At 31.5% G+C, this 20,321-nt stretch overlaps 1 protein-coding gene and 1 long non-coding RNA gene across 4 annotated transcripts; one reads left to right on the forward strand and one right to left on the reverse strand.

Moving 5' to 3' along the window:
* Positions 1-1,121: 1,121 nt before the first annotated feature.
* On the reverse strand, positions 1,122-5,863 carry ben (bendless). 3 transcript variants are annotated; one of them, XM_070283113.1, is made up of 3 exons: positions 5,699-5,863; positions 5,566-5,626; positions 1,122-2,289 (listed from the first exon to the last, which is right to left on the reverse strand). In XM_070283113.1, the coding sequence occupies exon 3, from the start codon at positions 2,158-2,160 to the stop codon at positions 1,705-1,707; it is 456 nt and encodes a 151-aa protein (XP_070139214.1). In that variant the 5' UTR covers positions 2,161-2,289; positions 5,566-5,626; positions 5,699-5,863; the 3' UTR covers positions 1,122-1,704. The 3 variants fall into 3 exon arrangements, with proteins under 3 accessions (XP_070139214.1, XP_017107440.1, XP_070139215.1); XM_017251951.3 differs by lacking the exon at positions 5,566-5,626; XM_070283114.1 differs by lacking the exons at positions 5,566-5,626; positions 5,699-5,863 and adding an exon at positions 2,351-2,422.
* An 11,091-nt stretch (positions 5,864-16,954) lies between these two features.
* LOC138927797 (uncharacterized) lies at positions 16,955-19,110 on the forward strand. The gene is made up of 2 exons (XR_011444274.1): positions 16,955-18,089; positions 18,270-19,110. It is a non-coding gene; the product is annotated as an uncharacterized lncRNA (long non-coding RNA).
* Positions 19,111-20,321: the final 1,211 nt, after the last annotated feature.

The raw sequence follows: 20,321 nt of genomic DNA on the forward strand, positions 1-20,321 counted from the left end.
AAAGGTAAAGTTCATTTATCAATTTAAATTTTTTTTGGAAAGTTATGTAAAATAGTTACATAAAACTAAAAGAAAAAATAATTTAATCTTCCAAAAATAATGTTTTAAAAACCACCCTCCCTAAAAATTTTCCAGATATGTACTTCAATTTTTTAAATTAAATGAATAAGAATCTTTTACTAATTTTTTAACATTTGCTTCTTTTTATCTTAAAAATAAAGAATTTAGTAAATAAAAAACAACAAAAAATTTTAATTTCAAACTCTAATCTAATTTTTAATGAAATATTTCTCACAAAAACACAATTTTCACATTTTTTCCAAACCTTTGTTTTAAAACCTCCTCCCACCTTAAAAGAAAACACCATCATTTTATTTTAATTTTTTAAATTTTTATTAAATTTTTCATTTTTATTTTGTTTTTATTTTACGTTTTTTGTTTTACTTTTTCTTAGAAAAAAAAATAATTTAATGAAAAAAAAGAAACTGAATCAAAACTTTGCTTAATTTTTTATTTTTATTTTTTTTTTTTAATTTTTCTTTGATTTGTGGTTGGTTGTTGCTATTGTGTTTCTTTTTTTTTATTTTTTAGTGATTTTTTGGGTGAAAAAAAAGTGATTGAATTACTGTACATAATTTTTGTTGCTTTTGTTGGGGTTTCACTGTAAAGTTCACAAAATCAAGCCACTACATTTATTATTTTATTTTTGTATAAATATATATATTGTATGCATTTATTGTTTTATATCATATTGTTATTTTTTTTTTACTAATAGCTTAAAGGCTTCTTTGTTTGTTTAAAAAAAAAAAAGGTAAATTTTTTAATCTTTTTTTTAGTCAAAGGGACTCATTAAAACACAACCCAGGCAAAGCTCAATTTAACAATCGAATATTTTATAGAAAAATTTTCACTTTTTTAAACTAAAAAAAATTTTATTTTTTATTAAAAAAATTAAGAAAATATCTATATTTTTTGCCTTTTGAATCGCTACTTGGGTTTATGTTTATGGATTGGTTATTTCCAATACAGATACAAATATATATATGTTATATATATAGTATAGCCGCCCCCTTTTTTCCACAAAAAAATTTAAAAAAAAAATTAAAGAACTCTGGAGGAAATGTTTTTAAACAGATACGTGTATTGTTTTCTTTTATTTTTTTTTAAGTTTAAAATTTAAACTTACATAAAGAATGCTTTCGCTATCTCCACTTTCCGTTCGCCGATCGCCCCGATCGTTTGGATGAAAAAAATATATTTATTTTATTTTTTTTTTATTTTTTATATTTATATGTATACGTATATTTATATAATATATATCCCGCCCGAGAAAGTTTTTCCAATTCAAGATAAAAAAAAAAAAATTGTATTGATTTTTTTTCTTGCCATCTTATTATATTGGGTGTGTGGTGTGGTATTATTTTTTTTATTTTTTATTTTTTTTTTATCGTTTGCTTGTAGTTTTTACTTGTGGTTCTTCTTCTTCAGGCTTCGTTCCTCACTCCCTCGCTCTCTCGTGGACTTCACCTGGCTTTCTTCATCTGGTATATGGTTTTTTTTTTTTTTTGTTAAAGTATGCTTCCCCACCCGCCCGCAAAACGCAATATGGCAACAGCACCAAATATGCTGTTGCAACACCTACAGATCCTCATCCTGATCCTACTACTCCTCCTCCCTCGTTTGTGGTGCTCCTTCATCGGGCATTCAGTCTTCAACGGCATACCGTTGGGTCCACTCGCGAGCATTGCGTATGGCCTCCGCCTCGTTGACCTTCCAGAGCTCGGCCACATCGTTGGCCAAGGGATCATCGGGATTGGGGGCACTGAGCAGGGCCTGGATCGACAGCAAAATGGTGCGTATCTGCAGTGCAGGACTCCACTTGTCCTTCAGCACATCGAGACAGATGCGACCCAGACGATCGATGTTCGGATGATAGATCTTGGTGATGAAACGGACCTTCGGTGCCGACATGGGATAGTCCTCCGGTAGGAACAGCTCCAACTTGAAAACGCCGCCCTCGAACGGCGAGTCGTTGGGCCCGGTCACGATCACATGGAAGTAACGGGCATTGTTCTCATCGGGTATGGCATTGATTCCCGGCACCGGCTCCTGCATCAGACGCTGCGTCTCCTTAATGATACGACGTGGCAGACTCGACATTTTCTCTGCTCTCTAAGCGCTGCTCTCTCGACTCGAGACTCGACTCTTTCCTCGACCTTGTGATGGAGATGGACCCTCTTCTGAAGTTGAGACCTTTTCGGCTTGGGATATCTGGTTGGTGCGTCAATACTGTTGAAGAAAAATCGAAAATAAAACGAAATATAAAATATTTTTTACAAAAAAGTTGTACTATAAAATGAAATGTGTTCCGTATGCAGCAGAGGTTCTGAATTTAATGATGAAAACTGGGTTCAGGCCTTTTGACAGTACAAGTTTTGGGGTTTATGAGGCTTCTTTGTTTTTTGGAAATTTTTTTTTTTTTTAAGTTTACATATAAGACAATCAAGATCATGTCGCTTATCTTAGAATGTCTTTTCATATCCAAAACCACCTTCCAAGCCAACATACCCGTCTTCTTGCATCCCTTGCAAGAACATGTCTCTGATCCCTGATTTCATGTCCTTTCATGTCCCAAACCACAATTTTATGTCTTATAGTATTTAACCTACATATTCCACTAAGAGTCCAATATCCCACACTATTTTTAGTAAAATAGTTTCTATTTTAAGGTTCAGGAATAGTTCTTAGGTTAGGTTTTTGGGATTTTAAACAAGTTAGAACATGTCTCTGATGTTAAAATTCATATGTATTCATGACTAAAATAACCTTCCAAGTGAATATAGTCGTTTTCTTCTATATCTTAGTGTTTAACAATGAATAAAAACATGCTAAAACGTGTCTCGGATTTTATAATTAATATCTATTCATGTCCAAAACAACCTTCCATGTACCCTATCTTTCTTCCACACTGTTTTCTTCTGTATGTTAGTCTTGATAAATTAATAAAATCTTATATTTCATGCCTGCCGAAACACCTTCCCAGATATCATACCCGTTTTCTTCTATCTTTTAGTGTTAAAAAATTAATAAAGTCCTTAATTTCATGCTCATTTATATCTTAAACCCCACATTGGTGTCTATCAGTCCCTTAATTTATAATTTTGCTCCTAAAACACAAACTATATCCTATTTCTCACACTATATTTAATAAAATACGTCCTACTTTTCTAATTTGCTTAGTTTTAAGGATTTTTTCTTGAAAAAGTGACTAAAGACATGCAAGAACACGTCTCTTCTTAGATTTCAAGTGCATTCCAGACCCAAAGCACCTTCCAAATCAATATATGTACCCCTTTTCATGACTCTCTTATTCAGTTTCTTTGTTTATTTATTTTTCTAAAATACAAACCATGTAAACCCCTATATCAGCTTATATTTTCTTAGAACTATGTATGTAGTTACAGTTCTTCCAGATTTCTGTATAAAACCTTAAAATAACAACCAATACATTTTTCTAATTTTTTCTAAAAATTAATAAAAACAGCTGTTCTCTCTCCAAGTAATTCAATTCCTGCGGCATGTGCAGCATTTCACCGTTAAAAAAAATGAACAACCGTATTTTTTTTATATTTTTGCTTTTCCTCCTCAAGGACGTCGTCCCAAGTGTACGTGCGCGGGATGGGGGAGGGCGAGAGGCAATAAGGTGGTCTGTGGGGAAGGAGGAGAGAGGGGTCGCTGCTAGGGGTGTTTGGCTGGGTTTGGTTTGCTTTCACTTTCCTCAAGAAAGTTTTCGCAACACAGAATTTTGCATGCCACAAAGATGTCTCTCTAAAACATGGCATGGAGCTTCTTTGCACTTAAGGGGGGACTTGGTAGGGAAATTTAACAAATTTAAAAAAAATATTATTTCAATCAAAAATTAAAGTGTTTAATAAAATTGTAAGAAAAAACTAATAAACTTTTTTGGTAATTCTACAATATTTTTATTTTAATAGAAGCCTCCCCATTACTAAACAATTTAAATTTATTTTTCATTTTTTAGATAAAAAAAAAACCGTAAATTTTAATATGAAACTACAATTTTGTAGTTTTTTTAAATGTATCTAATGTAAGATCCTGCTACAATTCTATTTATAATAAGACCCTCCTTGAAGTAATTAAAAAGGCAGAAAAATCAAATCAAAGAACTTTTCCAAATTTTAATTTTTTTTTTTATTTAAAAATCTTTTTTTGTGACTATATCACCCCTTTCAAAAAAGAAAAAAAATAATAATTTCGTATTAAACCATGTTATTAGAAGTACCCCCCTTTTTAAGAACTTTTCATTTAATATATAAATTTTAACAAAATATATTTAAAATAAATAAAAAAAAATATGTTTGGAATATTTTATAAAGTGTTCATAACTAGAGCCACCCCTTGTGGGCGCCACCACGTGAACACTCCTCACTATGACCTTGCCATTTCTTTTATATCTTTAAAAAAAAAGAATACTAAATATTTAGCTTTATCAAAATATTATATATATTTGTGTAAGCAGGACCACCCCTGTCATTACTAGGACCCCCCTCACTATGACCTTGCAAGTCCTTTTAAATCGTTAAACAAAAAAAAAAAAAAAAAGGAAAACAAAAGTAAACAGACACAAAGCGTCTAGTGACGCACAATGGCGCGCGTGCTTCGTTCCGCGACGCAAGGCCCCCTCCCCCCACACCCCCCCATATGCGCACCATTGCAGCCAGGAGGAAATTTCCAGAAATTCCAACAACAAAATAGACTTCCAATAACTATACCACGAATTCCACAAACAACCAAAGCCTACTTACGCGGTAATTAGTAATTATCTTCAGGTGTGGAGGAGGGGGTCGGGTGGGGGAGTGTATATGCGGCTTTTATTCTATTAAAATTTATTGATTTCTTTTGGGTGACAAACGCACGCACACACACACACACGCCGCGACACGCAAGCGGAAGAAGAGGAAGCAGAGCAGGCAAGAAGAACAAGCATAGGGTGGAGGGGCGAAGAGAAGGGCGAACCATGCGGCGTTTTTGGAAAATCAATAAAGTTGGCAATTAAATAAGTTACCCAGCTAATAAGTTTACAGTTTTCCCCCCACGTTGCTCTTGTTCTTTTTTTTCCGCTATTTTCATGCAAAAATTTCAAGAGCTGGCAGAAATTTTTTTGCTCTCACACACACACACACACTAGGAGAGAAGAAAAAACACCGACACGCAGGCACGAAAAAGACAAAGAAAAGAAATCCAAGAGAGTAGCCGAATTTTGCAAAGAAGACAAAGAAAACGACACGAAAACGCCGCAATAATTAAAGAAAAAAACAATTTAATATTAACAAATTTTTTTTTTTTAAAACAAAGACTTACCACATACACACACACACAGGCACACAACCACACACACACAGTGATAGAAAAAAAAGCACACAAGATATTCGATGCCGCAGTCTCTCTGTATTTTGCAAGAAATGTTTTAAGAAAAAAAAACATTAAATTTGAAATTTAATGAAATAAATTTTAATTTCTTAGCGGCTTCTTCTTGCTTCTTACATTGTTGTTTTTGTTCTCTTTGCACTTGCACACGGAATTTTTCTTTGCCTTTTCGGTGGAGCTTAGGTAGCAGCGGGACAAAAACAATGATTTACTTTACAGTTACGATAATTATGAACAACACTCGACTCACTGAGTACGGGACCAGGTATTTGGCTATTTTTGCGTTAATACTTTTAACGTTTTCTCGTTGGATTTCTTGGTTATTTTTTTTCAGGCAGCTCCGCCACAAAAATTATGAATGTCGAACACACTCGGAAAAAAAATTTTTGCTCTTTGCTGGTATGCGTCTGTCGGTGTGAGACTCGCTTGCATGTGTTCTGTACGTGTGAGCGGCAATGTCAGATTTCCAGGGTTGCCAGGCCGTGCCGGCTCAATAATACTTTATTTTATTTGCAATTTTCATAGTTTTGTATGATGTTATTAAATGGGAGAGTATTTTTATTAAAAAGTTTGTGTTTTAAAGTATTTATTTTGGGTTTTAGTTTTCTAATTGCTATGTTTTGGTTTTATTTTATTTAGTGTTTTGGTCGTAGCTTATGGCAGCCCTATCGCTTAGCGGCTGTCAAACGTGCCCGTTTTTCGTAGCAATCAGCTGTCCGGCATGCTGCTAGCCCTGGTTTTGTAGCATTCAGCTGTTTGTTGTTTATACAATTGGTTTGAATATGGGCGCTAAGGTTTTCTTATTGGATTTAAAGTGGCGATTGTTTTAGGTTATGAGATTATTTATGGTTAATTAGGGATTAATAAGAAATTGGATGGGGAAAAGACGGAAAAATATAATTTTTTAATCTTATTCCTCCTTTAAAATATTTCTAATTTTTAATTTAGGTCGATTTTTCAATGTTTTATTTTTTAATATAGACATTTTTTTTTATTTTGTAGGTTATAAATGCGTATATATATTTTGTTTTGTTAGTAGCAGTAAATAATTAAGTTTAGGGTACATTCTTTTAAAAGTTATACTACAAAAATTTTAAAAAAATTTTATAATTTTATAATTAATTTTACAATTTTAATAGATTTTAACTTAGGTTTGTTTTAAGATTATAAAAAGTGTTTAAAAATTAATTATTTTTCTCAGATTTCTATCCAAATACTTCAAAAAATGCTTTTATTTTAATTTTTAAATTTTTTAAGCTAATTAATTTCAAGTGTCTCCAAAGGTCCTTTAGACTCCCCTTGAAAAATGTTGCCAAAAACTAAAAATTGGCTAAATGGCTAACAACAACAACAACAACAAAAAATGTTAAACGGAGTGAGACAACAACAAATTGTCAATTTGGTATAATCAACATTTATGCGTTTAACGAAAAGAGAGGCTGTCCAGCCCACACACACACACACACACACACACCCACTCGCACATTACACACACACTGAAACGTCGAATGCAATGCCCAATGGACGCACAAGAGGCGAAAAAAGCAACAACCAAAAACGGCAGAAAAACTAAAAATGCCAACAACAAACCCAATCGCCACCTCTCGTTTCCGCATACACGCGATTCATCATTCGTATTCGCTCGATTGCATTGCATAGGCCGCATATATATGCGAGTATAGGTGTGTGTGTGTGTGGTTGAGTGCGAGATAAAAACAAACAACAACAACAAGAGCAGCAGGGCAGCCATATGCATTACACACTCACCATACATACGTGCGATCTGTTTTAGGCTGGGCAACGATAGTTAACCCAACCCACGAGAGAGAGCGAGCAACCTGACACTCTCTGCTGCTCTGCTGCAACGGCGCTGCTTCGCTTCACGCAGCCATCGATATGTGTGGGTGAGAGCGGGACGGGTTAGGGAGAGGGACAGAGGGATTGCATGACGGTTTTGGGGGGATGGGGGGCAGCTGTAGGGGTTGGGGGTTGTAGGGTTGTAGGGTGGGTGGGGAAGAGTGGGACGGCGACCTTTATTTGCTCTTGAGTTGCAGCTGTTCTAGTGCATTCAGTTTTTATTATTTTTTCCCGTTTTTTTTCCTGTTTTTCTTTTTTTTTTTTTTCGTGTTTATGGCCGGAGGTTTTCTTAGATTTTATCAAGGTTTTCTTTTGGCACAAAACCCGAGAAGAAGAAGCAGCACAACTTGAAGGAGTTTGGTTGCAAAAGGACTGCCGGCTGGGAAATATTTGAAACTGAAACGAAATGAATTGTTGGATGTTGGAGCATAGGGATGGAGGTTGAGGGGTCATGGGTCATAATATTTAATTTAAAAATATTTTAAGGTTTTAATTAAATGTAAAGGGGTTTAGTTTTAAACTTGAGATCTATAAACTAAGCCTAAGATGTTTGAATTTAACGAAAAAATACTAAACATACGATGTAATATTTGAAATAATTTTCAAGAATTTTATAATTGAGTATAATTTTTATTAAAAGTAACCTTTTTTTTAATTAAAACTTACAAAATTATACAAAATATATATTATATATAACTTTTTGGGTAAGAATATGTTAGGTTGAGGATTAAAATCCTTCCGATTTCTACTACTTTTTGAATATCTTATATATTCTAGATATTTAAAATAAAATACAAATCTTAAAAATTTTAAAATTCTATTATTATTTTGGAATTATTTTCTATTATTTTCTCTTTTTCTTAAATTTTAAGAAATTAGTATAAGTATTATTATATTATATTATTATTATTATATTATATTATAACTATTATTAAGAATATGAATATATAACTTCACTAATATAATATATAACTTCTTTAACCTTATTACTTAAGAAAACTTCCATTTTGTTTTAAAATACATAAATACCTCATAGATTTTTAATGGCCGACACTTTCCTACCATAGTTACAACAATATGGCGTAGTTCTCTAGGGGTTCGATACCACTTGCTGGGTTCTTAAGGGTGGGAAGGGTCATTTTATGAAAGAATATTAAAGGAAGGACTATTATTAAGAATATTAAAGGAAAAGAAAAATTAAAGTTATAAAATAAACCTTGATTAGAAACATAAAATTTAATATTTCATAAAAAAAACTTAACAAAAATAGAAACATTAATTATTAATATTTTTAACAGAAAACCTTAAAAATATGTAGTTCCTTGAGGAATCTATAAAAAGGATTATAAACTTCTCCAAACTTTCCCATTTTAATTGTTTAATTTTTTGTGCTTGTGGTGACCAAATTGTATTAGCAACATGGTGCTGGCCACTAAAATGTTGCCAAAGGAGAAGCTTGGCAACATTCAAGACACAAAGATGCGCTCTCTTTTTGGCGCCTGCAGTGCGAATGCATCTCAAGAGAGCCAAAAGAGCGAAAGCTGCGCTCTTGAGCCGAAAAATAAAAAACGCAACGAACAAAACGAGCAAAACAAGGAAAATGCAAAAACACAAACAAAAAGAAGAATTCTCACTTTCTATTTTTTTTTTTGCTTTCTTTTTGGACGATGTTTTGTTTGTTGTTGTTGGTGTTGCGAAGGGCAGGCTTACGGTGGAGGGAGGGGGAGGATAGCAGGACATAGGAAGCGAGGGTTAGACGCACGCAAAAACCAAACAACAACAACAACGACAACAACAAAAGTTAAGTCAAAAGTGTCCGTTAGTCAGATTAGATTTGTTTTTGTTGTGTTTTTGTTATTGTGGTTATTTTCTTTTTGTTTTTGTCTATTTTTTTTGTCTTTATTTTCTCATCACGTGCGTTCTTAAAAAAAAAAAAATTAACTAGATTTCGGTTTTTTTTGTTGAAACAAAAGGACATGTTTTAAGGACTTTATAATGACTTCTTTTTATTTTGGAAATTGTGATTCATATTTGAGTTTTTTTTTAACGGATTTCTTTTAAAAAAGACTTTGAAGTTTTGAGTTTTTAGTTAAAATAAGTTGTTTAGAAAATAATTTTATAAAAAATATAGTTAAATTAAATTTATACTTGACTATTTTTGGAATTTAATAGATTTTTGAATATATATAATACAAATCATGTCTATAATAAAATTTTAAAAATTTCTTACATTTCTTCTTCATTTCTTACTTATTAAAATATTTTAAAAAAACTAGTACGCAATTTTAGAAAATTACAAACATTATTTTGAATTAGATTAAAAAAATTACAAGATATATAACTATAAGATTATAAGAATTATAAGATTAAAAAATTAATTCATAAAAATTCTTCTAAAATATATATTATTATATAATTAAAAATAAACACATAATTTATGATAAATACATATATGTATTTAAAATATAAGAATTGATTTAAAAAAAAAATTTATTTTTTAAAATTATAAATCTCTTTGAAAAATTTTTAAAAATTACAAATCTTTGAAAAATAATATTATTGAGTTGAAAAAAAAATATATATGTTTTTAATAATAACTGAGATTCAAAATAATAAAATTTAAAAAAAAATTATAAAATATTTTTGAATAAAATAGATGTTTTATAAATTTAAGCTTAATATTTTTTTGTTACACGGAGTTTTTCAAAATAAGATGTTGTTTTTAAATAAGATAAGATATATACAATTTTTTTCAAAGTGTAGAAATAAATTAAAAACACATTTAAAAACCATTTAATTCATTTTTGTTTAATTCCAAATTTAGAATTAAGAACTTAGTTTTTAATTATTTAAGATAAAAAATTAAGATTACTTGTCGATAAATTCTAGAAAAAAATCCTAATGAAAAAAGATTAAATAAACTTACAGTTTTTATTTGAAAATCAAACCTTAACCCTATTAGATCCGTTTAACCCCTAGGGTATTCCCCGCTTGGATGTCCTGTGGGAAGAAGCCGGCCCACTGCCTCCTCCTTCCCCCCTCCCCCGTCTCCTTGTTTCTGTTTTTGTTTGGGGTCGCGCGCTTCGTTTTGTGAGTGCAACAGACTTGGCTTAGAGTGGGTGGTGGTGGGGGGGGTGGCCAAAGGAACAAAGGAAACCCTTGGCAACGCAGGCCAACAAAAAAGAAGAAGCAGACACAAAAAAATATCAAGAAGCAAGAGCAGCAGCAGCAGCGACGACGACGACGGCGACGGCGTTTAACGAAAAAGGACGAAGTCCTGTCTGTGTGAGTGCCTCTGTGTGTGTGTGTGTGGGTGGAAAATTGCGTCCTGTCGGCCGTTTATTTGGGTGGCTGGGTGGTGCAACATAGGCTGTGTGTTCTTGTCGCCTTCTAATTTTTTTTTTTCTATTTTTTTGGTTTAATTTTTTTTTTGTTGTTTTTGGAGTCAATGTCTGGCACGGGTTTATTTGAGTGTTTCTCTCGTGTGTCTGTGTGTTGTTGTTCTTGAGTGTGTGTTGGTGTGTGGCGACTGCGTGCAGACAGGACACCAGTCCTGGAGCCAACCCCCATCCACCACTCGATGCGTTTTTTTTTTCTCGATTTTTTGTTTGTTTTTGTTTTTGTTTTTAAGAGTCGTCGTCGCATTTTCGATTTTATTGAGCAAACAACGAATTCGCAAATAAAAACAAAACCAACGATAAAAGTGCAAAAATAAAAACAAAAAAGAAGAAAATTATTTAAAAAGGCGATAACAAAAACAAAACAGTAAAGAGTTAAGGGGGGAGGTGGCTTTTTTGGTTTTTTTTTTTTTATAAATTTTTACCTATTACATTTTGAGAGGCTCTTTAAAGCGATCGCTAGGGCTTGCAAGTCCTTTAAAACTGTAGGGATGGCCAGAAAGCTTTCTGATTACAAAGCTTGCAAAACTTTGGGGATAATTTTAAAATATAATAACATTTTTATAAATTTACTATTAAAAGGAGTATTATTTTTAGAAAGTATCTTATATTTTCTTATATTCTTCAATTTAAACTTTAAGGTTTGAGAGCATCTTCAAAGTGATCGCTAGGGGTGGCGAGGACTTTAAAACTGTAAGAACTGATTTCAAGGCTTGTAAAACCGTATAAATAATAAATGTAATTTAAATTAATAATTGAACTAATTTTAATATACATTTATTTTTATATTTTATGTAGCCTAATTATTATTATTAATTTTGATATTAATATTTCATAAATACAGTTTGTAGGCTCCTTCTTGGATGAATATGATCACTAGGGGTGGTAAGGCTTTTCAAACTGTGGGAACAGCACACGCTGCATAAGTGATCTCAAGGCTTGTAAAACTATAAGAACTGAAAATTTATTTTATTTCAGTGCTTATTATTAAGAATCTTAAAAAAATTAATAATAATATTATTTTATGTTCAAGTATATTTTTAATGAGTGAAGAAAATAAAAAGAAAAAAAAGAAGATAAATAAATTAAAACTCCAAGAATAAAAAAATAAAAAAATTCAATAAAAAAGTTTATAAAATGTATATTACATTTTTATTTATTAGTTTAAATTATGTATATCTTTAAGCTAAACTTAAAAAACTTATAGTAAACATCACCAATAAATATATTCTTTTTGAAAAAAGCTTAAAGATAAATAAACAAAATTTCAACAAAAGTTACATATTTTTAAAAGTAACTGTAAATATAAAATATTGTATTTCTTTTTTAATTTTGATATTTAGTTTCATCTTAATATATTTTATTATAAGATAAAAATAATGCTTTAAAGTCCTTAACATTTATATTCAGCCCACAATGGCTTTCAAACTTATTATCCTGACAGTCGCTGTAAAACCTATAAGTTGAGCAACCATCAGCAGTGGCTCTCAAACACAACTGATCCTTTCTGGGAATACAGTGGCTTAGAAACCTTAATATGTAACCAGAGCTTTTAAAAATATACACTGTCATTAATAATTGGTTTATTTCTTTTTAGAAAATATTTATTTTTTAATAAAACAACCAATTTTTTTTATTAGTTTATTTATATTACTTGCTAATAAATAAAAGTGTCAAACTGAAAAGTGATCGACCAAAAAAAAATGATGATTAATCATTTCTTAGCCTTCCTCTCCGCCCCACCCCTCACCACCTACTATTTCCAAATCTTTTTTTGCAAAAAAGCGCGAATTTCGATTTGATTTTTTTTTGGCTCATCTTTTTTGTGCGTTTGCTTCTCTGTTTCTTCCACTTTTTTGCTCATTTAATTTATGTATTTTTTTTTTAGCTTTTTTGCCAAAAAAAAAATCGTTCTTCTATAGTTCCATGTGTGCGAATTCTTTGCAAAAAAAAAAAAAAACAGAAAAAAAAATAAATAGAAATAATGTTCAACGTCAACAGTGGGATCTCTCATTGAGTTTTTGGGGCGATTGGGAAGAAAGTGCGAGCGAGACGGGGAGAGGGAGAGCGGCGACGCAGGTGTATTTGCGTGTGCGGGACAGGGAGAGTGCGAGCCAGCGACAGAGCGAGTGGGAGAGAGCGTGCGAATGCTGATAAAAAAAAAAATTCGCAAACTAAAGAGAATTTGCAAATTCTTTGTTTCGCGCTCTCTCTCTCCAGAGTGTGCATGAGTGTTCCTGTCTGTCTGTGTGTGCCGTTGCGTGGCTTTTGAGCTTGGCAACATGTTGCTGGCAACATGTTTTTTCGCCAAAACTGTCGAGAGGGAGGATCTGGCCTTCTCGCTTGCACCCACCAGTACCCTACGCGTTCCCTGCCCCTCTTCCTCACTATCTCGCTCTCACCCACTCTCTGGCTCTTTTTGACCAATGCAACTTTTGCACTTTTGCGTGTGAGTGAGCCTCTATGTGCATGTGTGCATGTGTGGGTGTGTGTGTTTGGGGGTCTCTTCTATTTCTTTGGTTTTTATTCTATTTCCCTTTCGGCTGCCTTTATTTTTTTTTCATTGCGAATTTTATTTTTTTTTTTGTAATTTTTTGCAACTTTTTTTTTGTTTGGAGCTCACTGGACCTCTGCTGGTGCTGCCGGCGCCGCTGTCGCTGCCGCCAACGACTCTGCCGGCGTCATTGTTGTCGTTGTTGCCTTTTCTCAGTCGCCAGTTGGTTTGTTCATTCGGTTGTATCGTTTGCTCCTCGTCGCTTGGTGTGAGTGCGAAAAGCGCAAAAAATATTTCCAAAAAAATTAAATATTAAGCACGTAAAAAAGCCCTCCTAAAAATACGCGTAAAAAATTTTGAAACAAAAAAAAAAAATTCGGGTCTAAATCGTATATATTTTTCTGATCTTTTTTTTACTGTTCTTTCTACAAAAAAAAAAAAAAAAAAAACCAAACTGTGTGAACAAAATTTTTACAATTTTTCTGGCTGTCGATCTTTTTTCTGGTGATTTTTTTTTTTTTTCTGGTGATCTCCGGTGGGTGGTTTCACCCAAAAATTGGAATCTACACAACTCTCTCTCACCTCTCTTATTCGCTAAAATTATGGAAATTATTTAACAACTAACAAAGTTTCTAAAAATATTAAGAAAACAAGTGATATCTTTTTAGGAAATTAAAGAAATCATTCATTGAGTTCCTCATAAAGACTTAATGATTAATTTTTTTTTGTTTTGCAAAAGTTTAACATGCTTTTTTTATATATATATATTTTTATTTATTCTTTTTTATCATTTTTAAATGTATTTCCTTTCATTGTGTAATTTATTCAGTTTTCATTCATTAGAAAATTTCATCAGAAAATAGTTGTAGAAAATGTAAAGCTTGAAGAATTCTTGGAAAGATTATTTTTATTTGTTTATTTTTTGAGATTAAATTTTATTATAATTTATATAAAATTTGTTTTGTTCTTTTGTTGATAAAATAAATATAAAATAATATACAATGTGTTGAAACTTAAATATAATTATACTCCATATAATTATTATTTTTTTATTAAAATTAAAATTCAAAAGTTTAAGATTTTTAAAAATTTTCTTAAAATATTTTTTAAAGATATTTTTTGTTTGTAATTAAAAATATTTTTTTTGTCGAAAAAAAAAAATACCGAAATTTCGGTATATTTTTACTTTATTTTTCGGTTGAAAAACTTCCTAAAAGTTTTCTAAAATATTCTTAAAAACTTAAATTTTTGCAAAAAAACCAAAATTTTCTTTTAAAAAAATTCCTAAAAAAATCTATTTTACATTTTAAAAACCTATACTTCTCATTTTTATTAAAATTTTAAAGTTTCATATCCCAGAATCAAAAACACCTTACTAAAACTTTTTTTAAAAATCTTAAAAACCTCCAAAAAATATCCTTAAATTGATCTTGAAAACTCCGCTCAAAAATCCGCCACCTTCGCGCCAAAGTTCTAGTCTCTTGGCCGAAAAATCCAAAGCGGCTGAACAAAAAAAAAAAAAAAAATCTCAAATGGCCCCCCAAAGAGAGCGACTGAGCGAAAAGGAAGAGAAGAAGCAAATGCAAGAGCAGTATGGCGCTGCCGGCGTAGGCGCTGCAGTCGACGCTGGCAGCGCAGCACACCATGCGATGCGTTTTTCTTGCTTTTTGCGAATTTTCTCGCTCTGCCGAAGAGAGGATTGCGAAGTTTTCACTCAAAATTTGGAGTGAAGTTGCCTTTTGGTTTTTAGCTTCTTCTTCTGAAAGTTTTTTTTCCTTCTTCTTCTTCTTTTTTTTGCATTCTGCGTTGCGCTCTCTTCCGCGTGTGCATGTGTTCCTGTTCATGTGTATGAGTGTATGTGTGTGTTGCTGTTGCTGCGAATTTGTAGTTGGTGTTGGTGTTGTTGTTGTTGTTGTTGGTGTTGCTGTTGCTGTTGTCATCCGCGGGTCCGGCAACGTAAACGAAACGTATCGAAAACGTATTGAATCATAACAGATCCGCACGTTGTCGCGCACGTACGCAGCCCGCGGAAGATACAAGATACAACATTACTAGATACAAGATACAACATTACCAACAGCTACAATCCAGAATATTTTCAATTTTATTATTGCAACTGCAACACCGACAACACAGCAACAACACCAACAACAACAAATTCATCAAAAAAAAAATCTCATCATCATTTTTCCAGTAAATTTTCTTAACAAAAAAATATATACAAGTTTTAAAAAAAAAAACATATAATTTTTCTAAAGCCGCGTCGTGTAAAAAAAAACTAAACAATTTTTTTCTAGTGATGAAAATAAACAGATTTTTTTTTTTGAAAAAAGAAACAAAAATCTTAAATAAAAGTGCGACTAGACAGCATAAGGAATTTTTTAATTTTTATCACAAAAACTTATGCTGCTTGAGAGTGTTGAAAAGTGACAAAATTAAGGAGTTTTTTCGAGAAAGAAATATTCTCAAGAAATATTCACAAATGCAATGATTGATGGTTTTAGTTTTTTTTTTGGAAAAAGTGATCAGAGATATTTCTTAGTTGGTTCTTGGTTTTTATTCTGATTTTTTGGAATAGTTTGTTTGAAAAAGTTTTTTGGTGATAATTGTTTCTTAAACTTTTGTCGAAAAATACGAAATAGATATATTAATTTTTTACTGGCCAGTTTTTTGAGGAAGTTTTTCAAGTATAGTGTTTTGTTAGAGTGATTGCCTGAGAGATCCCAGCTCTAGCAAGTGTTTAGAAAAATAGCCGACGGTTTTTTTTAGTTTTCTGTCTTAAAGTTTGAGACCTTTTTGAAAAACGTTGTGAAGGCCTTCAAAGAAAGCAAGTTTTTCTAACAAAAAGTTTCAAAGAAGTTTGGAAAGTAGTTTAGTTATTAAAAATTTATTCAAATTTATTTCAGTTCAAAAATAGAATCAAAAAAATTGCTTCCACAGATCTATAAAAAATTTCCCTAAATAGACACTTTTGTAGACAATTCCTTATGTTATTTTTTAAAGTTTTTAAAATAAAAGCTTGTTTTTTAAACAAAAGTTTTCAAGATTACACATGAAGTTATGGATATTTTTTTTATAAAAGTAAATAAATAAGGATAACAAATAAAAATAATATAACATATAAACTTTGTGTTTATAAAAGTGAGCTTAAAATCCATATAGTTATTTTATTGTTTCTGTTACAATTTATCTTTTACCTTTTCTGGTTTTTTAACCTTTAACATTTGTTTCTATATTTCTTAAAAATAGTAACATTTAATAACTAAATATTTGATTTTTTTTTTTACCATAGAATAGAATATAATAGAAATTTACAGAAGAACAATAAAATTTGATTTTTGTTTTAAATGAAGTGGATTCTGTTTTAAATGTTTAAATTTAAAATAACAAGAAATCTTATTTATTTTATTAATTTTCAATATTAAAGGGATCAATATTAATCAATATATTAGTTTCAATATTAAAAGGAAGTCATTTTTAAGAACTGTTCAGCTGTTATTGGTTGCTTTTAATATTAATATTTCGTTTAGAGACTTTAAAGTAGGAAACAATATTAGAATTTAGAATTGTACTAGAATTAAATATAACAAATTTTCTTAAATAAATTAGTAAAGAAAGACATTTCTTAAAAAATTTCTTAAAAATTGATTTTAAGAATTTTTTTTTTAAATTAGACCTTATTTCTTAAAAGAATCGACCAATTTTTCAAGAAGTTGAAGTAAAAACTTACTTAAGTATTTGAATATATAATTTAAATACTAATTTGAGTATTTTTTTTATATTTTTAAATATATTTAATCAATATTTCGAAGAATTTAACCCAGAATTTGTTAGTAAAAGCTAGAAGAAAAACCCATTTTTTAAAAAGAAACTAAAAATTTGAATAACTCCCCAAAAAATGATATTTTTGAAACAAAAAAAAACCAAAAACGATCCTGTTTTGAAACCCTTTCCCAATACCGTTAGTTGAGTAGCCTTTGTCTTGTCCTTTTTTCTCATATTTTTTGTGACTCGTCCTTTGGCCACAAACTTTTCCAAAACATATGGCAGACGTTTGCCGCCCCCCGTCGCCCTCCGCGGCACCCCCTTCCCAAGTGTTGCATTCTGACTAGATTACGCATACGCCGCATTGACCGCTCCGAAGAGAGAGCGAGAGAGAGAGAGTGCGAGTGCCTGCGACGGAGAGCGAGAGCTGCAGTTTTGAGTGAAAGAGCGTAAGAGTTATGCTGCTGCTGCGTTGGCTGCACTTCGCTGCCGACGTCGCAGCTGCGTTTGTTGGCTGCTCTTTGGCGAAGCGCGTGCGGCGCTCTTAGAAGTAAAAAAAAAAAAAAAAGGAAAAATAATAGTAATAATCCCAAAGAGGCAGCCAGGCAGGCACTTTTATGCCATTCGGCTGAGACTCTTTTGTTTTTTTTTTTTTTTTGGTAAACGCCGAAGCCCAAGTTCGTTGCCTCTGCCGCTGTTTGCTGCCTCTGCCTCGGTCGCTGTCTCTGCTTCTGCCGCTGCCGCTGCTACTGCTGCCAGTGGCACTGCTTCTTCTTCTTCTTCACTCTCCTTTTGGCGATTTTTTGGCCCCCCAAACGGTTTTCGGCTTTTCTGTCGGCTTTGGACTTTCGCAGAGATTTCACACGCGATGCGATTGCAGTTCTTGCAGACACTTTCATACGTTCGTTCGTGTTCGTTTATTTTTGTTTGCATTCTGCCTTAGCCTTTGGATTCCAAAATCAAATTCGACAAAAATATAATATTTTTATGGGACTACAGGCAGTTGTACTAAACAAAAACACAAATCTTAAATAAAATTATTATAAAATTAATAATTCAATCTAAAAAAAAGAAAACACGAAATTTTCATTTATTCGGAACACTACGCGCGCAATTTTTAACGTATTGTGAGTGCTTACAACAAAAACAAATTCAAAAGCTAAATAAAAAAAAAAAACTATAAAAAAACTAACAACTATTACTTGATTTTTTTTTGTAAATTTTTTTCAAGTGCTTAAGCGTCGGCAAAAAAAATAAAGTTTTGTTTCAAATATTCTATTATCCTTATAATTATCCTATTATTACAGGCATAAACTCAAACACAACTACAACAAGAAATAAATAAAATAAAATAAAAATCTTAAATAATAATATAATTAAATGAAAATGTTTTATAAATATATTAATTATCAACCAATAATACAACAAAGTTTTTAAAAATAATACAACAAAAGAAAAAAAAAAGAGAAGAAATTATTTCAAAAGTCAACCGAAGCAAATGTAATTTTTTTTTTATATTAAAATGAAACTACAACAACAACAACTACTACAGCAGCAACAACTACAGAAGCAACAACACCAGCAGCTGAAGCAGCAACACCAACAACAGAAACAACAACATCAGCAACACCAACAACAACAACAACAACAACCAAATGCAACAACCAACCAAGGCGGCTTTCTTCATGTGTGTGTGTGAAAAAAACAACAAAAACAACAACTTTAGAAAAACTTACAACTTTTTAGACTTGGAGCATTTTTTGAGGGAAATAGTTTAAAAAAAAGAAATCACAGGAAATCCAAAATTTATTTAGTGTTTTTTTCCAAAACATAAAAAATTAAAACATTAAAAAAACAACCAAAAAGTGTCACCCAAAAAAAAAAACGTTAAAAAAAAGGAAAAAAAAGTCAAAAATGTACATTTTTTCGCTTTAATTTTTTGAAATAACTTGAAATCGAGACAGAGAGAGAGATATGATGACGATCGGCATGCTCTAAGGTTGTGTTAATTTTGCACATAATTTCAAAAATTTGAAAGAAATAACCGAAAACAATTTTTTCTCAAAAAAAAAAAATATTAAAGAAAATCACACACAAAAAGTGACAAAAATTCTTTCGAAAGCGAAATTAACAAAAAAAAAAGTAAAAGTCTTACAACAACAACAACAACAAAAAATTCAATTCAATGCAAGCAGCAAGTGCAACAGCAACAACAACTAAAACAACATCAAGTTCATCCACAACAACAACAACAAAAACAGCAAAAAGAACGAGAACAACGTTTTGAAACTGCGGTGTTTGGCGTTTATGGTGAGTTTTTTGTAAAAATTTACATTTATTTTTGAAAAAAAAAATAAAATAAAATATAATGTGTGCGTAGGCTGTAAATCGAAGACAAAGTGCTACTTGAGTTGTTCAAGTGTTAACTTGGCTTATTTCTTTTGGCCAAAAATGGCAAAAGTGTTAAGTGAGTTTTGAGAAAAAAAGAAACGAAAGGAAAGTGTTTATTTTTTGAGAGAGATTAATGATTCTTAAAAAAAGTCATAAATTCTTTGAAAATTTTTATTAAAAATTCTCAAAAAAAAAAGTTGCTTATTTTTTTTCAAGAATCACCTCCTCTGACATTTCCCGTTTGAACCGGATGTGCTTTTTATTGAAAATTTTTGCTGAATGTTATCAAATATGTACAAAATGGAAATGCATTTTTCTGGGCCGCTTCACAACAAAAAAAAAAAACACCAAACCAAACCAGAAAAAAAGTTGCAAAAATCGACAGAAAAAAACAAGAAAGGAAAGCTAACTTCGGGCGGAGCCGAAGTTTATATACCCTTGCAGTTAAAACCGGATATATATCGCAAACATCGGATATAGTTGGCCGATCCTTATGGGAATAGGAATATATAATCCAATTTATTACAATACAAAATCTAAAAAAAGTCCCAAACTTCTATCTTCAAAAATACGAAAGTTGATATTTCTACCAAATACCATTTCCGATCGTTCAGTTATATGGCAGCTATGGGATATAGTCGGCCGATCCTAATGAAATTTGGTAGGTTGGATCAACTGACCAAGAATTAAATCTGTACTAAGTTCCAGCTTTCTATCTTCAAAAACACGAAAGTTGGGTCATTTCCGATCGTTCAGTTATATGGCAGCTATAGGATATAGTCGGCCGATCCTTATGAAATTTGGCATGACGTAATGTTTTGCCAAAAATAGCTCACATGTCAAATTTGAACTCTCTAACTCTAAAAACACCAAAGTTATACCATTTCCGATCAATCAGTTATATGGCAGCTATAGGATATAGTCGGCCGATCCGGGCCGTTCCGACTTATATACTGCGTGCAAAGGAA

The sequence above is a fragment of the Drosophila bipectinata genome, chromosome XR, assembly GCF_030179905.1.
Source record: "Drosophila bipectinata strain 14024-0381.07 chromosome XR, DbipHiC1v2, whole genome shotgun sequence".
Taxonomy (NCBI): Eukaryota; Metazoa; Arthropoda; class Insecta; order Diptera; family Drosophilidae; genus Drosophila; species Drosophila bipectinata.

Bases quoted from the DNA above. Each gene is read 5' to 3' on its own strand.
- ben (XM_017251951.3), bottom strand. From the start codon at position 2,160: ATGTCGAGTCTGCCACGTCGTATCATTAAGGAGACGCAGCGTCTGATG.